This window comes from Myotis daubentonii, chromosome 2 (genome assembly GCF_963259705.1).
Source record: "Myotis daubentonii chromosome 2, mMyoDau2.1, whole genome shotgun sequence".
In the NCBI taxonomy this organism is placed as follows: domain Eukaryota; kingdom Metazoa; phylum Chordata; class Mammalia; order Chiroptera; family Vespertilionidae; genus Myotis; species Myotis daubentonii.
In genome coordinates, this window is record NC_081841.1 from 124472221 (window position 1) to 124492769 (window position 20549).

The 20549-nt window shown below is 40.6% G+C and overlaps 1 protein-coding gene across 3 annotated transcripts in view; it reads right to left on the reverse strand.

The window, feature by feature from the left end:
• MIPEP (mitochondrial intermediate peptidase) overlaps positions 1–20549 on the reverse strand; it is a 231029-nt gene that overhangs the window by 6602 nt on the left and 203878 nt on the right. Inside the window, exon 19 of one of the 3 annotated variants that reach the window (XM_059684460.1) lies at positions 3917–3951. The exons of the other annotated variants lie outside the window; for them this stretch is intronic. Within the exon in view, the coding sequence (XP_059540443.1) occupies positions 3917–3951 (35 nt within the window). The remainder of the gene's footprint in view (positions 1–3916; positions 3952–20549) is intronic. 3 annotated transcript variants of the gene reach the window in all.

Here is a 20549-nt window from a genome sequence, read left to right on the forward strand (position 1 = left end):
TGGAAACAGTGGAGACAGATCAAGAGAGGAAGACTTAGTGGAAACCACTTGTTTCCCTTCTGGTTAGAGGTCTGATTTTCCTTTAGATCAGTGGTTCTCAACTGGGGGTAATTTTGCCCACCTCCTTTGTCCCCTAGGGGACTTTTGGCAATGTCTGGAGCTATTTTTGGTTGTCACACAGAGGGGAGTGTTCATGGTGTTTAGTGGGTGGAGGCCAGGGAAGCTTGCTGAACCCTCTACCATGTGGTGCAGACACCTGCTGTTGTGCCAGTGAGTGGGGCCTGCTGGAGTGCCCCAAGTGTCCCTGCCCTCACCTTGCCAGCTGGGCCAGCACATGTGTTCTCCCTACAATCTGCATCAGAAGCAGAATGACAAACAGGTATGAAGATGACTGGGACTCGTCCATCCTGGCACCAGCACCCTCAGGAGCACATCTGTTCCTTCTACCAAGAAAGTGAGCCCTGTTTTGACATTTCCTTTTGATTTTGTGGCCTCTTCCGTATTGTTCCTCAGAGGCAAAGTTGGTTCTGTTTCTTTTAAGAAGAATCCCCATTGAAAAATGATCAGATCACAAGTCATTAAAAGGGATTTAGTGATGCCTGGGGGACACTGACAATTTTTTTTAAGGCTCAATGTTCTAGGCCCAGGGTATGGACCAGAAGCAGGTTTTGTTTGCTTTTTTTATTTAAATGACTGCCTTTATCTCCCTCTTCCTCTCTGGAAAAAGAAAAAAAAAAAATATATATATATATAAACTTGAATGTCAGATTTCCTCTCTCCAAGTTTACTGGGGATCTGAGAGTGGTCCTGGACAAAGAGAGAAAAGGGTATTTTGGTGCCACCCAGTCCTGGTCAGGGTTGGTGGGAGGGGTGATGAGGTCTAGAAAGGAGCAGGGTGGGAGTGTCTTCAGCTGTTTGTGGGTCCTTCTGAAACTCATTCTTTGCTGTGTATTCAGGGAAGAGAACATCCTTCTGTTTGTGGGTTTCAAAGGTGCAATGGAAGTTCATGGATTGGGTGTGTCCAAGGCTCTACTGGAGAGGTGAGGGTTGAGTGCTCCATAGTTTGGGTCCAGGTGGACAAAGTCCTGACGCCTACCAAGCACTTAAGAGTCAAAGAAGGCCAGGAACAAATAAGTCATCATCAGTTCTTTTAAAATTAAAGCTAAAAGCTAATTGTGCTCTTACATTTCAGACACAGTCTGATATTTGGTTTAAGATAAGATATGCCAGTCAGGTTTATATTTAAGACTTACAGGTATCATTTATTTAGGTGCAGTTTGGTGGAATAAGAAGAGTCTTAGGCTCCAAAGAGGAAATGTCCTGGGGAACCCCTACTACGAGCTATGAAAACCATCAGAGTTAACTACCATGTGGTTATCAGTAAATACTAGTAAACAGCCTCGTGGTATTGTGCAGGTTAGAATTTTAGGCTGAATGGAACATTATCTGGCTCAGCATAGCATTTTAGAACTTAAAATTTCAGTCTAATTTTCCTTTTCTGACCACATAAAAGTTTTCCTTTGAAGGGTTGGCAAGGAAGAATAGAGAGGAAAGGTAAATTCTTTCTTTTCAAAAAATTTTAGTCTTCTAAAGAAGACGCTATATACCCTTCCAGTTAGAGCAAGGGGCTGGTGAGCACTTGCTCTAAGTTAACCTGTGGCACCACTGTCCAGTCTCTTAACTCCCAAGGCCTCATTTCTGCTAGAAGCAACCTGAGGAAAGGTAAAATGTGAGAGTGAAGTGTCAGGTTTGAAGCTCACAAAACTGGCATAATGTCATCTATTTTGCTAGATTATTATAGGGATTAAATAAAATAGTGCATTTAACACAGAGAAAATGCTCTGTCACTGGTAACATAACAATCAGATCCATAGGTTTGTGAAAAGCTACTTCCCAGTTCAGGAGTTGAAGGACGAGGTCTAAAATTTTAAATATTTAGGACATTACCATCAAACTCACAATCACAAATATCTGGCTAATAAATTATTGTTTGTTTTACTTTTTCCTACTTTTTGCAAGCTTCTTTTTATAGAATAACCATTTATCTACTAAAAGAAGGAACCAAAAGATTAATTACAAAAGTCAATTCCTTTTTCTACCTGTTAGCTGTGATAAAAGGTTATGAAGAGGTCATTGGGATGATGGGAAAGTTCTGGAAATGGATAGTGCTGACACAAGATTGTGAATATATAAAATTGTAAATGCCACTGAATTGTACACTTAAAAATGGCTACACTGGTATATTTTATGTTACATATACTTCACCATAATTTTTTTAAGAGACCTAAGTAGTAAGATAGACCCTCTGATTTGGCCAGATATTCATCTCCCTGTGCTACCCTGTCCTCTGCTACCAAACATAATAACTGGGAGATACTGAAAAACAGATGGTCTATGTATGAAAGGAGTATCTGTGTATTCCCAACACTATCAATTCTAAAAACCCATCATGATAGTTAATGGCTATTATTTAAGCTGAAATAATTATACGTGCCAAACTCAGCTCAGAATGATTAAGAATTAGAGTACAAAGGCAGGCCTGGCAGTTTGAAAAGTCTAAAGTGTATTTTATGAGATCAGAACTCTTATTCCAGATCAGTCTCTCCCAAGCCTAGGGCAAGTGAATGGCTCACCTTCTCTGCTTTGAAGTTTTTCTCTGCTACAAGGCTGTGGTTACGCACACCGTTTTCTAAAGGTGGACTCTCACTATCTATGATCAGTTGCTGAGAAAATGAGGATATCAGCCAGAAAATGAAATTCCTTTCCTCCTTAGAACTGAAAAAACTCCATTGGCCCCTAGGCTGGGCTAGTATCTGTTGGTGTTCAAATAGGAGGTTCAGTTCCTGACTGGACTGAAGCAGAGCATCTGGACTTCCTGCTAGATGAGGCGGACCCACCAAGTGGAGGCCCACATACATGCTCTGTTTACAAATTAGTTTATTTCAATGTCATCACCAGATTGAATAATTCCATTTACAATTACATTTCTGGGTTACAGAACATTGTGCCTTTTGAAGTTCAATGTCTTCCTTAAACAAACACACCCACACATTAAACATGTACACACCCTCTTAAAAATTCAGTACATTTACAAAAGGGAGGTCTGAGCCTTGAGAGTGCAGGTGCTCACTTCCATTTATTTCTCCCAGAAAGCTCTCAGCTCTTTCAGAGGCTACATTGAGTAAATAGCCAAACAAGCCAAAGATTAGAGATTCTATTTACTTGGCTATTATTGTGGGTTGCCATTTACTTCTATTATAGAAACCATGTAATCCTAGAGCCACTAAATTTTAAAAGTCTCATTCCATAGTATGCTTTCCTTATTTATTCCTGTTACACTGTGCAAGAAAAGGTTTCTGCCAATGAGAAAAAAGTTGGTTATGTGTTCAAGCGTTCCCATTCAAAAAGCTGTATTTTACTATAAAATCACTTTCATGTATGTAAGGCAATGGATACCTGGTCAATTCTAGTTAGTATATGTCACCTTTCAGATTTGTCCCCATGATTTCTTGCTCAGTGAACTAAAAAACATTTTCTTTGTGCATCAATGTATTCATGACAAGGCAACTCAGTTACCAGAAGCTATTAAAGAGCAAAGGGGAAAATGTAGTGGAATATATGTTCAACTATTTCCAAAGCAAAAGATGCCTGGTAAAACCTGAAAAAGAAGTTGAGATTCCCTATCAGTCCACTTAAGACAAGTAGAAATGCCTAAATTTGAATCCTAGTTCTACCACTTGCTACTGCATGATCCCTTAGATTGTTTAGGTAATTCAATGAGGTGATAGTGCAATGTGCTTAGCACAGGATCTGGCACATCAAAAGCACTCATCAAAGGTGTTTAGCAGTAGTTATTGTTATCATCCTCATGACTGTTATTGTTGCTACTTGGCTATTACTGTGGGTTGCCATTTACCTCTATTAGAGAAACCATGTCCTGTCCATTCAACTCTGTAAATATAAAAGTAGTAGAAATTAGTCTTACTGGTTAATATCCAACGAAGTATTATTTATCCGAGGAAAACCAGTACACAAGGCTACTGCAGCACTTTAGTAAAATTCTGATCCTAAAGTGAAAACAAAGTGTGCATGAAAAAAAGGCAAAAATGAATGTGGTGCTGAAATTTCATTTACTTTGAGTGTCTGATTTAAGATTTTAAGAATGTTTTAAAAAATGTTTTGTTTAAACTGCTTTTAGGAAAAATGTAAATGGAGTTTAGCTGTCTTCCTGACCCTACAGCTTAATCAAACTAAACATACATTTAGTGAGAGAGAACCAAGATGGCGGCATAGGTTAACGCCGGAGTTTGCTGCTTTGAACAACTACTTCAAAAGTGAAACCAAAAAACGGAAGGGACATCACCCAGAACCACAGGAACGCTGGCTGAGTGGAAGTCCTACAACTAGGAGGAAAGAGAAACGCACACGGACACTCAGAGGAGGCGCGGTGCTGAGGTCAAGTTCTGAGGTGCGGAGTGCGCAGAGCGGGCTGGCGGCGGAGGGCGCGGTTGGCGTTTTCAATCGGGAGGGAGTCGCAGACTCTGAGCTCCAGATAGAGGCGAGTCTTTAGGGACCCAGACTCAAACGGGAGAAGCGGGACTGTCTGGCTTCGGTCAGAGCGAGTGCAGCTTTCTCTCCGAGCTTTGCAGCGGGTGCTGGGACTCAGAGAGGCAGAGCCCCTGGGGACAGGACTGAGAGCCGCCATAACTGCTCTCTCCCGCCCACCCTGTTGATCCTGTGGGACCCGCCCTGCCCAAGCCCTGCACAGAGGCATTTGCCGGATAGCCTCAGGCAAAGGCTAGATTAACACCTCCCTAGAGGACAGAAGTTCTCTCACTGCTGACACAGCTGATTCTCATAGCCACTTGGCCTGGAGGTCAAACCCTCCCTGGTATTAGCTACAACAATCAAGATTTATCTATAAGACTGCGAACAAAGACCACTAGGGGGTGCACCAAGGAAGCATAACAAAATGCGGAGACAAAGAAACAGGACAAAATTGTCAATGGAAGATATAGAGTTCAGAACCACACTTTTAAGGTCTCTCAAGAACTGTTTAGAAGCTGCTGATAAACTTAATGAGATCTACACGAAAACTAATAAGACCCTCGATCTTATATTGGGGAACCAACTAGAAATTAAGCATACACGGACTGAAATAACGAATATTATACAGACGCCCGACAGCAGACCAGAGGAGCGCAAGAATCAAGTCAATGATTTGAAATGCGAGGAAGCAAAAAACATCCAACCGGAAAAGCAAAATGAAAAAAGAATCCAAAAATGCGAGGATAGTGTAAGGAGCCTCTGGGACAGCTTCAAGCGTACCAACATCAGAATTATAGGGGTGCCAGAAGATGAGAGAGAGCAAGATATTGAAAACCTATTTGAAGAAATAATGACAGAAAACTTCCCCCACCTGGTGAAAGAAATGGACTTACAGGTCCAAGAAGCGCGGAGAACCCCAAACAAAAGGAATCCAAAGAGGACCACACCAAGACACATCATAATTAAAATGCCAAGAGCAAAAGATAAAGAGAGAATCTTAAAAACAGCAAGAGAAAGAAACTCAGTTACCTACAAGGGAATACCCATACGACTGTCAGCTGATTTCTCAACAGAAACTTTGCAGGCCAGAAGGGAGTGGCAAGAAATATTCAAAGTGATGAATACCAAGAACCTACAACCAAGATTACTTTATCCAGCAAAGCTATCATTCAGAATTGAAGGTCAGATAAAGAGATTCACAGATAAGGAAAAGCTAAAGGAGTTCATCACCACCAAACCAGGATTATATGAAATGCTGAAAGGTACCCTTTAAGAAGAGGAAGAGGAAGAAAAAGGTAAAGATACACATTATGAACAACAAATATGCATCTATCAACAAGTGAATCTAAGAATCAAGTGAATAAATAATCTGATGAACAGAATGAACTGTTGATTATAATAGAATCAGGGACATAGAAAGGGAATGGACTGACTATTCTTGGGGGGGAAAGGGGTGTGGGAGATGTGGGAAGAGACTGGACAAAAATCGTGCACCTATGGATGAGGACAGTGGGTGGGGAGTGAGGGCGGAGGGTGGGGCGGGAACTGGGAGGAGGGGAGTTATGGGGTGGAAAAAAAGAGGAACAAATGTAATAATCTGAACAATAAAGATTTAATTAAAAAAAAATAAACATACATTTAGTACTTTAAGAAAAGAGATTAAAAAACTGAACATGTGTTACTTGACATTGCATAAATTATGTGCTAGGATAGAAAAAGAACTCTTGTTATTCAAATATTTGATATATACAGACTCTCAGATAAAGGAGAAATTATTCTATTAAAACTTTAATGTAAAAATAAACTATTAGGTAAAAACATTCAGTTTAGGTATGATCTAAATCTAGTTTAATTACTAGCAAAATTATATAACAGTCAAAAGGAAAAAGTTTCTTTTAGAGATAGTTGAAAAGACTCAAACGCTAGAAGGTATCTTGTAAATGATCTTTTAGGAAATGATCCAGTCAAACCAAGAGGAATTTTCCTGTCTCTATGATCTCTGGCAACATTTCAAACAAGAGTTAGTAAGCACGTCTTCAACTAAATTCAATTATTCCACTAAAATCTGCTCTAGGTCTCTATGAGCAGATTTTACCTTTTATTGGTACAGTTTTTAAAAGTAAATTCATCAGTGTGCCCCCAGCACTGGTCCTACCAGAGATACTTATGGCTCCTTGTTTCCTCCGCCCCTGAAACTCAATGCCTCAGGGTGTCACACTAAAAATGTAGATCAGGAGCTTTGGAGGAATGACATATGCTTTCCTAACCGGTTTTTAGCCCATTGCCAACAGACACACTTGTAACCACATGTTAAGGACACCATGTGTGAGGACCATTTTTAAAGAAGATTTTATGATGTTTTCATTAAGCAATCAAAATTTTTTTTAAAAATTTTTTTTTTATAAAGTAGCAAATGACATAATCTAAAAATGGAATCGTTGGTATATTTCTTGGAATGAGTCTACTACAAGAAAAATACCTGGGGAAAAAAGCTCTCACCTCAAATAGAGTCAAACTCCAGAGACATTACCTCAGATGGCTACACCTATGGAAGAGGGCTTATCACATTTACATAGCAAGTAGAAAAATGATAGTTTATTATACTGCTGAGTGAAAAATGATCAAAATGAGCACTACCTACCCAAAGTCAACAGCAACAAAAGAGTTTACATAGAGTCTACAGCTCTAAGAGGGGTCAGGGTGGAGTGTTGTGAGTCAGCAGATGCAGTGGGCACCTCAGGGCTTTGAAGACAAAATGGCCTGGGTTAGATCCTTACTATGCCATGTAATAGCTCTGCAACACCACACTTTCATTATGTCATTGTCCCTTGACCTTCCCTGCAATGGCAACCTCCTTTGGATATGCTGTTTAAAACAGATTATCTGAAGTCAGCTAGGCAGGAATTTCTTAGGCCCAGGGTTTAATAAGAGGTGCTCTACTCTGGCACCAGTGCATGGCCTTCGGTCTAATGGGGTCCTTTACCTATCCCTTCCACAAAGCTGTTGTACAATCAATACCCACTTGCCCTGTGGACAGAACCAAGGCATTGTACTGAAGTGAAAAGTACACCGCTGACTGGTTAAAAGTTAAAATTTGGTTTAAAAAGTTATTTTCCCAGAAGCAAAAATTATGTTGGTTGAATTTAGTAATTAAAATATTTAAAATAAAATGTGGGGGAGGGGAGAAATCCAAGGATAATAGAGCCTTCTGGGTTAGTTTAGCAGAAGAAAAGAGCTATGGTTTTTGGTAAAAGCTGACTTCCTTTTATTGGGAGAAAGAGATCAATATGCCATGTGGTTTCTACCACGCTACATTGTAAAAATTAGAGAAAATACTTATAAGTTTCTAGTATGGTAGTATGCAGTTATCTACTTGATGTATTAAGAAAACACCATAACCCACAGGAATGACTTATTCCTGATGTTCTAGGAATATTTAGAAAATAAAAAAAAAACTACCACTTGTTTCATGAGGGCATTTCACTTATAATATCCACACATTTTCTCTTCTTTTATCTTTATCTTTGAAACACTGACCTTTTATTTGGCTTTAGTTCTTTGTATCTCAAATACTATTCATCTGTTTGGTTCAAAGGTTGACCTTTCGTTTCTATTTATTAGCAAAGAACATTTGAGTAGCTACTGAAAGGGAGGGTGCCTCTGGTGTTTAGAGAATGTCCTGTCTTGGGATTAGAGTGAAATTATTTTGGTAATGCATCTAGTGAAAGCAGGCTGCAGACTCCAGGGTCTGATGCCCACTAATATAATAGGCACATATAGAGCCTTCCTGAGGGTTGACATCCTGACTTAGGTTTGTACCCTCAGATATCACCTTCCCCAGTACTCACCCCCAGGTGGCTCACCTGGTAACCCAACTAGTGCTAAGTACTAAGGTAGCTGGCTGGGGGAAAGAGGGGCTGACACCCAGGAGTCCTGCAGTCCTCAAGACCTGTGTTCTCCTGCAGACTTCTGTCCCCACATGGGAACCTTTCTGCAGTTCCACCTCCCAGAGGGGGCTCTTTTTTTGTAATTCTCACAGGATGCTATACCCCTCACATAATGCAGGGTCTGTATATTATTCTTGTTTCTCTGTCCCCAAAGTGCTTGGTTAGCAGTCAGTATTCAATAAATATTTCCCAAGCTTAAATGAATTGTTATCAACAACTAACAATACTTTTTAATTTTTATTCTATCAGATTATTACCTAACCCAAGAATATTAAAATAATGTATTTTAACAAAAAACAATATTCTAGACAGCTAATGAAGGTGGGGTAGCTAAAAATAAATAATCCTGGAAGCCAATGCGCACAGGTGCCTTGGAGAGGAAACATCAGAGGGAGATGTTGAAGGCCAAGGCCCGAGGTAGAGTTTTGCTTCAAGTTAGTCCTACTTTAATTAAGCCCCAGGAGTTGATTTTCCTTATATGCCAAAGCACACTACTAATTGTCATAAATCAAGCTGCAGAATTTATCTCTAACCTTCTATAGTAGTAAAAGTATGTTCCACTTTAATGGTTGGTTCTTAAATAACTTTAATAATTTACCAGGTTGACTTGGTCTTGCATTATCTATAATAAAAATGTATTATGCTAATTAGCCTGCACATCCTCTGGACGAAGTTGGGGCTGCGAGGGAAGCCCGGGTCCTGGGTACCAGAGGGAAGCCGGTGCTGGCAGCTGGGGGAAGGAGGGCCTACTCTTGCACGAATTTCATGCATCAGGCCTCTAGTATGAATTATAAAACATAAGGAATGACCTTTTTTATTATACCTTGAAGAATAGTGGGTATGTACTGTATAATAAACATACACAGAACACAAAACATCTCATATAGCAAATGAATGGCATTCATTTATGCCATGGCTTCCTCCTCCCTGCTGATGAAAGCTCTTTGATCAAAAAAGGATTGAGGCCAGTGAAGCAGAGGTCCTGATGTGGGTGTGGTGAGGAGGACAAAGATGGAATAAGTATCAGGAGAACAAAGGCGAATCGGACAACTAGATAAGTGAGCAGACACAACAAGAAATCAGAGAAGAGGTAAGATACTGAACAAGTGGATGACAGAACACCTTTACCATGTGTATTTTTCTTATATGTTATAAGAGCTTCACCAAAACATTTAGGCCCATAAAATACTTGGAAATATTTATGTAATATAAAAATGTTCAGAACAAGGTAAAAAAAAAACAAAACTATTCCCTTTCTAGTAATCACCACTTTTTAATGGAACAAGAAATATTTGGAAAAAAAATTTTGACCTTATAAGTATATTGTAATATTTACATAGCTACTCATTTAACAAATATTTATTGATTACCTATGTACCAAGCCCTATAGGTGCTGGGGATATAGCAGTGAACATAACAATTTCCTTCCTTTCATAGAGTTTACACTTTACTGGGGAGCATAGACCATAAACCAATAAATAAAATATGTTACATTAAGTCAGGAAGTAAACACGTGCTATAAAGAAAAAATAGAGTAAGGGGGCAGAGAGTGATAGGGAAGGTCTTTCTGATAACCAAAGGGGAAAAAAGGATATGTATTTAAAACTTTTGAAAAACCCATCAAAATTCACCTGAATAATTTTCTTCCAACAGCACAATTTTGCTTGCTCGTTTTAAATCATCTTATCTTTGTGAGGGGGTTTCTTCATAAGTGACTTACGAATGTAAAATACACTCACAGACAGGCACTCAGAAGCCTTGATGCATTTCCTTTGAGTTCGTCCTGGCATTCATTTATGCTGAGCCCCCATATATTCGGGGGTGCAGATGTTGGCTAAGTCAGGCAAAACTTGTCATGTCTTAATGCTTATCTCCTTAATTAAATTAAAAAAAATAAAAAGCAAAGAGACATAGTATACAAAAATAAATTTAGGAATAACCATAAAGCTCATGTACATTACTGATCTCAGACTGTGTTTGGCCTGCTAGCTTTGCCACACAATGGCCCTAATGAGGGATTAACCAGATTGCACGATTAAATGTCGAGTGCGTATTTTAAAACTGAATGTAATAACTACAACTAATTTTTAGTGCTATAAAACAAAGTAAAATGTCTTTTCTGTTTAAGTGACTGTGTATCCATTTTGACATTAGGGAAATCAATCTGGCTAGTGTTGAACAATAACTGTTTATGTAGTTTTCTTACTTTAAATGTCAACTGTACTTCTGCTGACAGGACTTACTGCTCCTTGGTGGTACTGTCCTATCTGTATTATACGAATAGCACAACAGTAAAGCCACATGCTAAGCACATTTGGCCTATCAGGTTATTAACAAAATAAAAGCATCCAAATGCTCATTATCTAAAGATGCTGTGTTAACAAGACATCAATTGTTAAAAGTAGACAAAATCGTTTGTGTTAATTTGAATAAATGTGTCATCCTGTCAATGAGAGCTGGCTAAAGCAAGAATGAATCTGCATTGTGACAAAGTGGGTTTCCCATCATTAGTAGAAGTGCTTCCCAGACCTAGTTCAGAACAAGGCCCCTTCAGTGCTTCAGGAATTGAATGCCTTTGACATAGGAGCTTCTTGAGCAAAATTCTACACAGTGGCTGAATTGTTTTAGGACAATGGGCCTACTTCTTGCTTCTATGTTTTTATCATATCCTTTCTAATACTTCTCACTTCAGTTGCCCACTACTCCCATTGCTCTGAGCAATAGGTCCCCATGGCTCTGTCACCATAACAGCATGACCACCTCGCCAGCTGTGAAAGCAGGGAACTTGGGAGTTAGTTATCTTTCATTTCCTTCTCACTCATTTCCATGCCGAATCAATTCCAAGCCCTGATGCTTTTGCTTGATAAATATTTCTTAAATCATAAAACGTCTTTTCATCCCAACTGTTTATTCTCCTGGGCCCAGTTATTCTCTATCACAGGATTACTGCCAACAGTAAGGATCCTCTTCAAATCAGAACTTACCATGGCCCCTTCCTCAGCAGTCAGTGGATATTGTAAACCATAAATCTGATCTTGTCACTACCTGTCTTAAAAATACTGCCAATGCTTTCTCATGGTCCTCAGAATAAATGCCAACAATCTTTTACAGTGTCTACAGTGCTCCACATGATCTGATTCCTATTTACCTTTCCAACCACATTTCATGCCACAATTACCCTTCTCCTCCAATTCTGTGCCTCTATGTGCCCCCGACAGGAAGTGGCAGTAGCACCGGAAATGGTGAACTGTGGCAAATGGAGTTATGGTGAAGCAAGAACCATGAGTGGTAGGGTCATTACTAAAAATCTTACAAAGAGACTTTTTTGTTTTTATGCTTTCAATTTTAAGATAGTTTTATATTTACTGAAAAAGTGAAGATAGCCCAGGGTGTTCCCCTATACTTCACCAATCAGTCCATTTCCTCTATTATCTTACACTAAAGGCCCAGTGCACAAAATTCCTGCTCTGGGGGTGGGAGGGGGGTGGTCGCTCAGCCCAGCTACACCTTCTTGCAGTCCTTGAGCCCTGTGATGGATCACCCCCACAAAGGGAAGCCCAGGCTACTTGCCGCAGTGCCACCGGCTGGGTAACCTGGACTCCCTTTTTGAGGCGATTGATTGCAGAGCTCCGTGACCGACTGCCCCAAAGAGGGAGGCCTTGGCCACCCGGCCAGGGCTCTGTGATGGATTGCCCCCGCAGAGGGAGGCCCCACCCACCCGCCACAGTGCCGCCACCGCTGGGAAGCCTTGGCCTCCCTCTTTGGTGTGATTGTACAGCCCCCTGATTGATTGCCCTGCCGGCTGGGGGCCTAGGCCTCCCTCTGTGGGGCGATGGCGGGGGGCCCCCCCCGATCAATTGCATCGCACCCGTCTTGGCTGGCCTGGTGCCAGTGGGTGACATAGGGTGGTCGTCTGGAAGGTTGTTCTGCTGTTTGGCCTTTCGGTTGATTTATATATTACGCTTTTATTATTACAGAAGATTGTTATGGCACACGTGTCACAACTAATTAACCAGTATTGATATAGCATTATTAAGTAAAGTCATACTTTATTATTATTTTTTAAAATATATTTTTATTGATTTCAGAGAGGAAGGAAGAGGGAGAGAGGAAAAACATCAATGATGAGATAGAATCACTGATGGGCTGCCTCCTGCAAGCCCCCGACTGGGGATTGAGCCTGCAACCTGGGCATGTGCCCCGACCGGAAATCAAACCATGACCTCCTGGTTCATAGGTGGACGCTCAACCACTGAGCCACACCAGCTGGGCTAAAGTCATACTTTATTTAAAATTCCTTAGTTTTTATCTAATGTCCTTCTGTTTCTGGGTCCCATTCAGGATATCACACTGCATCACCTTAGTTAGGCTCCTTCAGATTGTGTCATTTTCTCAGATTCCTTTGTTTTTGATGACCTTGACAGTTTTGAGATGTATTGGTCAGGTTTTTTCCTGTACTTTGCCTCTCAATTCAGGTTTGTCTAATGATTTTCTCATGATTACACTGAGATTATGGGTTTGGGAAGGAGGAGCATAGAGGTGAAGTGCCCTTCTAAACACATTATATCAAGGGTACATCTTATCAACATGACCTATCACTGTTGATGTTGACCCTGAACACCTAGCTGAGTGTTTGTCAGTTTCTCTACTATCAAGTTACTCTGATTTTTCCCCCTTCCACACCTTCCTCTTTGTAAGAAAATCACTCTTGGAAGCCCACATTTCCAGGGTGTGGGAAATTTTGCTTCAGCTCCTTAAGGGAAGAATACCTACATAAATTATCTGAAATTCTTCTGCAGGGAAGATTTGTCTATTCTCCCTTTTTATTTATTCAACTAGTAGCCCGGTGCATGAAATTCGTGCACAGGGGAGGGGTGTTCCTCAGCCCGGCCTGCACCCTCTCCAATCTGGGACCCCTCGAAGGATGTCCTACTGCCGGTTTACAGGAATCCGGCCTAAACCGACAGTCGGACATCTCTCTTGCAATCCGGGACTGCTGGCTCCTAACCGCTCACCTGCCTGCCTGATTGCCCCAGACCACTCTGCCTGCTAGCCTGCTCGCCCCCAACTGCCACCCCCCCGCTGCCGGCCTGCTTGCCCCCAAATGCCCCCCTGCCAGCCTGATCACCCCCAACTGCCCCCTGTGCCAGTATGTTCACCCCCAACTGCCTTCCCTGGCAGCCTGCTCACCCCCAACTGCCCCCACTGCTGGCCTGCTCGGCCCCACCTTCCCTCCCCACTGGCCTTCTTGCTCCCAACTGCCCCCCTGCTGGCCTGCTCACTCCAGACTGCACCCTCCCCCCCCCCCCCCCCGCTGTCCTGATCACCTCCAACTGACGCTCACTGACGGCCTGCTAGCCCCCAACTGGCCCCCCTGCTGGTCTGCTTATCCCCAACAGCCCCGCCCCCCCACCATCCTGATCACCCACAACTGCCCTCCCCTCTTGGCCTCTAACTGCCACTATCTTGGCCTCACCACCATGGCTTTGTCCAGAAGAACATCTGGAAGGTCTCCCCGTCTAATTAGCATATTACCCTTTTATTAGTATAGATAGAGGCCTGGTGCACGGGTCGGGGCCGGCTGGTTTGTCCTGAAGGGTGTACTCGATCAGGGTGGAGGTTCCCTTGGAGTGTGGGGCGGCCTGGGCGAGGGGCCTGTGGTGGTTTGCAGGCCAGCCACGCCCCCATGGGTTGAGGGTCCCCGCTGGGGGGGCATAGCCAGCCTGGGTGAGGGGCTGATGGCTGTTTTCAGGCTGGCAACACCTCCTTCAGGGTGGGGGTCCCTGCTGGTATGCCTGGCCAGCCTGGGTTAGGGGCTGATGGCTGTTTGCAGGCTGGCCACAGCCTTCGGCAACCCAAGCTTCTAGCCCCTCCTATTTTTCTTTTTTCTTTTTTCCAGTGCCTCCTTTAGCGGAGGGAAGCAGGTATCTGGGATTTATTTATCTTCTATAATTGAAACTTTGTAGCCTCGAGCGGAGGCCAGGGCTGGCCAGGGCGGGCAGGGAGCTTGGCTTCCTCCATCACCGGGGGCAACCCAAGCCTCCTGCTTGCTCCAGCTCTGTGGCTGCCACCATCTAGGTTCGGTTAATTTGCATACTTGCTCCTGATTGGCTGGCAGGCGTGGCTTGTGGTGTAGCAGAGTGACACCAATTTGCACATTTCTCTTTTATTAGTGTAGATCATTTATAGCATTTATTTGGTTACTCAAATTGTTGCAATTTTGGCCATCTGGGAACTCTTTAGTGGTTGCTTAATTCCCTGACACATACCCCCATTGCTGTGTGTTTCTTTTCTGCTATTACAAGATGCTCCGAGCTCAGACTGCACATTTAGTCCTAGAATCAGCCATCTCTTCAAGGAGCTCTGGTTTCATATAATGAAGAATGGTGTGAAACCATGCTCTGGGTACTGGACATGTTGACTGCTGACAGGACCAACAATGTTTTTAAAAGAGAAGAGTAGTTACCATAGATTGTATTAATCTCCTTGGGGTATGGGAAGGACCTTTTGGAATATAAATCACAATTTTCTGATTTGTTTCTGGGAAAAAGTAATATGTAACAAGTTAGAAGAGGTGATATCCTATATAATAAAAGGCTAATATGTAAATTGTCCCCTTGGGAGTTCAACTGACCGGGAGTTTGACCACTCGCTATGATGTGCAATGACCACCAGGGGGCGGCGCAGAACTAAGGAAGGCCCCGGCTGGCAGCCAGCAACTGAGGGAAGGAAGGCCCCAGCAGGCAGCCGGCAGCTGGGGAAGAAAGGCCCCGATCGGCCCTGATTGCCAGCCAGGCTTAGTGACCCAACCCGTGCAGAAATTGCATGCACTGGGCCTCTAGTAGAATATATGAGAGGATAATATGGAAAAACTGAATATATGTTCTGAAAACCAGAAAGCTCTGCAAAGGTGTAAGGTATAATGATTTTAATCAGCTTAAGGTAAGGACCTTCTAGACTTTGGTTCCAAGAGCCATTTTGGCAACACAGAGAAACAAACAGAGGGAGTTCCACTGAGAATTGACTCATTTACCTACTATTTCTTTTATTCTAAACTGATGTGTCCTTCTTAAAATTCTGTCAAGTTATTACTTTGTATCTCTGCTTGCATACTACTTATTGCCACAGAGAGACATAAAAATAAAGAATATCTTTTCTAGAAAGGAGCACAGAAATACAAGTTGTTTAACATTTGAAAATAACCTCTGGAATGCTAAAATCTTGGACTCTAACCTTTTGTTTCTCTCACAAAATTCTTCCTGCAAAGGTTGAAGGGTGAAAGCACAAAGAATGTTATAACCAGAGGCAGAAACATGAAACTGAACTGAGCATCATGCTCCTTCTGTTGTAGTGAGAATCTTTCTATCAGAACCACCATGACTAAAAATGAACCACCATGACTAAAAATGGCAGTAAACTAAGTTGATAGCTTTGCCACAAAAGTCTAAAAGAGCTCATATAAAAATAGATTAAGGAAAATTTTATTGTGGATTGGTGGTGGCAGGCAGACTCTCCAATGTCAGTGGGAATAGTTAGGATGTGACTTCAGATTTTGGGGGTCATTAAGGTCTCAAGGCTCATTTTACTTATAGATTCTATGTTCTAAAGACCAGCTCAATCTCAAGTCAGAATTTAACAATCTGAGGATGATGTGGGAATCAGGAGAACAGTCAGCACAAAAAGAGATGAACTTTGACATAGTTTCATTATCTATAAGAATGGGGACAATAAGACCTACATTATAGGGGATTAAATGAAGTAGCATAGCAGAAAGCACTTGGCATGTGGTAATTTTTCAATGTTAGCTTTTTTTCCTGGTTTTTTAAAGATACATAAAATCTAAACCTAAAAACTCAATAAGGTCTATTTACTCAAGAATTTTAGATAATATAAAACACAAAAAAGTCTACAGAGGATATGTATCCTTGCATGAGTAACTTATGTCATTCACAAAGTGCTGAAATAAAATAGCCTCAATCCCTCACAGCCATAGAATCCCAATCTTTTATTTGCTGTAGTAAGAAACATTTGCTACTCATACAACTTATTGCATGTTTATCTTTCTAGAAAACCATACATTTCTGAAGTGATTGTATCAGAAACTGAACTTTGTATCATGTTCTCCAAAGCACACTTAGAAAATATTCTGACACACACACACACACACACACACACACACACACACATATATATATATATATTATATTATATTTTTATTGATTTCAGAGAGGAAGGGAGAAGGAGAGAGAGAGAAACATTAATGATGAGAGAGAACCATTGATCAGCTGCTCTTGCATACCCCACACTGGGCTTGAGCCTGCAACCCAGGCATATACCCTGACTGGAAACTGAACCTGACCTCATGGTTCATAGGTAGACAATTAACCACTGAGCCATGATGGCCAGGCTAGTATATATTTTTTAAATGGCAAAATGAAAATGTCATTATCAGCATGGTTTCTTTTAAGCAAAAACTTTGAGTTAAGAAATGTGATACTTAACATCAACCAAAACAAAACAAAAAACAACATTATGGGGGGGAGGGTTGGAATGAACAGCAGAAAACTTAACTTTGTCAACTGAATACAAATAACTCAACCTAACCCAAGAATTATTGGCAATTAAGAAAGTTGTTTTCAGTCAGGTATTGCCATATTGTGTTTAGTGGGGATTAAGTAACTGAGTATTATGCCTGTAACATATATCTTATATATGCTATGAATATGTTTATAATTTGATAAAGACAGAGACCCCCACACAGGAGCAGGGGCAGTGACTTGGTGATCCCATTTGGAAACATATTTGTTGCAGGGGTAATGAAACAAACACAAGGAAGGACAAGTTAAATTGGCATTCAAGACCAAGGCTCCTGGCTTCAAGTTCAGGATGGAAAAGTAGGAAGATACTGAGCTCACCTTCTCTCATTGACACCAAAACTACAACTACGTATAGAACAGCTATGTCTGAGAATGACCTGAAAACTAGCAGAACAAATTTTCTACAACTACAGATAAAAAGAAAAAGTCACACTGAAATGGGCAGGAGAGGTAGAGACTAAATTTAGTCAGGACCTCCCTTACCCCCACACCCCATGTGGTGACTCACAAGTGGGAGGCATATTACAACAGTGGAGGTCTTCTCTGAAGAGTGAGGTGTCCAAGCCTAGCAAAAAGAACTAAATGAAACTGAGGTGAACTATTTACCTAGACAAAGAGTTCAAAGTAATAGTCATAAAGAGGCTCATCAAACTCTGCAGACAAGAGGATAAACTCAGTGAGAACGTCAAAAAAGAGATAAAAATTATGAAAAAGGACCTATCAGAACTGAAGAATTTAACACACATACACAGACTGAAAGTAAAAGGATAGAAAAGATATTTCATGAAAATGATAACAAACAAAACCCCCCTGAAATTAGTAATGCTTATAGCAGACAAAACAGACTTTAAAACAAAGACTGTAACAAAAATACACTGGAAGGAATCAACAGCAGATAGGATAACATGGATAAACAATCCAAGAGATAGCATAGTGGAACTCACCAATTGGAAGATCAAAAAGAAAAATAATTAAAAAGAATGAGGATAGCACAAGGAAACTTTGGGTCAAAACCAAGTGCATTAATATTCAAATCACAGGTGTCCCAGAAGCTGGAGAGAGAGAGAGAGAGTGGGAGAGGGGGGAGAGAGAGGGTGATAGATATGGAAAACTTACTTGAAGAAATATTCCTGAGAGGGAAGTTCATAGTGCTACAAGCATACCTCAAAAAACAAGAAAAGTCAGCAATAAACTATTTAACCCTACAACTTGAAGAACTGGAAAGAGAACAACAAGAAAAGCCCAGAGTAAGTAGAAGGAAGGAAATAATAAAGATTAGAGCAGAAATAAATAACAGAGACTAAAAAAAAACACACCAAAAAAACCCCCCCAAAAATCAATGAGCTCGTTCTTTGAAAGGACAAACAAAATTAATAAACCATTAGCCAGACTCATCAAGAAACAAAGAGAGAGGACCCAAATAAATAAAATCAGAAATGTAAGTGGAGGAGTAACCACTGACACCATAGAAATACAAAGGATTGTAAGAAAATACTATGAACAACTATATGCCAACAAGCTGGACAATGTGGATGAAATAGACAAATTCCTAGAAAAATACAAACTCCTCAAATTGAATCAGGAAGAATAAAAAAACCTGAATAGGCTAATAACAACTGATAAAAGTGAAGTGGTAATAAAAAAAACTCACACTAAACAAAACCCAGGTCTGGACAGCTTGTCAGACGAGTTTTTCCAAACAGTCAAAGAAGAACTAACACCTATACTCCTCAAACTATTTCAGAAAATCCTAGAGGAAGGAACACTTCCAAACTCTTTTTATGAGGCCAGCATTATCCTAATTCCAAAACCAGATAAAGACACTACAAAGAAAGAGAATTATAGGCCAATATTCCTGATGAACATAGAGTCCAAAATCCTCAACAAAATATTAGCAAATAGCATCCAGCAATATATCAAAAAGATCATACACCATGATCAAGTGGGATTTATTCTAGGGATGCAAGGGTGGTACAATAATCACAAATCAATAAATGGGATACATTACATAAATAAATTGAAAGACAAAAATCATATGATCATATCAATAGATGCAGAAAAAGCATTAGACAAAATCCAACACCCATTTTTGATAAAAATTATCAGCAAAGTTGGAATAGAGGGAACATATCTCAACATGGTAAAAGCATATATGACAAACCTACAACCAACATCATACTCAATGGGCAAAAACTGAAACCATTTCCCTAAGAACAGGAACAAGACAGGGATGCCCACTTCCACTTTTCCTGTTCGACATAGTACTGGAAGTGCTAGCCATAACAATCAGACAAGAAGAAGAAAGAAAAGTCACCCAAATTGGGAAAAGAAGAAGTAAGACTGTCATTATTTGCAGATGACATGATATTGTACACAGAAAACCCAAAGACTCCATCAAAAAACTACTAGACTTCATAAATGAATTTGGCAATGTAGCAGTATACAAATTAACACCCAGAAATCTGGCTTTTTATATACCAATAAGAACTCACAGAAAGAGAAATTAAAAAAAAATCCCATTTACTACTGCAACAAAAAAATTACGATACCTAGGAATAAACTTAATGAAGGAAGTAAAAGACCTGTAGTTGGAAAACTACAGAACATTGAAAAAAGAGACAGAGGAAGATATAAACAAGTGGAAGAATATACCGTGTTCATGGATTGGTAGAATTAACATCATTAAAATGTCCATACTACCCAAAGCAATGTATAGATTCAATGCAATCCCCATTAAGATAGCAATGGAATATTTCACAGACCTAGAACAAACTCTCCAAAAATTCATCTAGAATTAAAAAAGGACCCTGAATAGCCACAGCAATCCTGAGAAAGAAGAACGAAGTTGGAGGGATCACAATACCAGATATCAAACTATATTACAAAGCCACTGTTCTCAAAAGTGCCTGATACTGGCACAAGAACAGACATATAGACCAATGGAACACAACAGAGAACCCAGAGATTGACCCAAGCCATTATGCTCAATTAATATTTGACGAAGGAGGCAAGAGCATACAATGGAATCAAGACAGTCACTTCAATAAAGGGTGTTGGGAAAAATGAAGAGATACATGCAAAAAAAATAATGAAACTAGATCACCAACTTAAACCATACACAAACATAAACTCAAAGTGGATAAAGGACTTAAAAGTAAGACAGGAAACCATAAAAATCTTAGAAGAATCCATAGGCAGCTAAATGTCAGACATATGTAGTAGCAATATCTTTACTGATACATCTCCTAAGGCAATGGAAGCTAAGGAGAAAATAAACAAATGGGACTACATAAAAAAATAAAAAGCTTGTGCACAGCAAAAGAAACTATTAACAAAACAACAAGAAAGCCCACTGCATCGGAGAACATATTGCCAATGTTACCACTGATAAGGGTTTAATCTCCAAAATTTACAGGGAACTCACACAACAAAAGGAAGATAAAAGGCCAAGAGATAC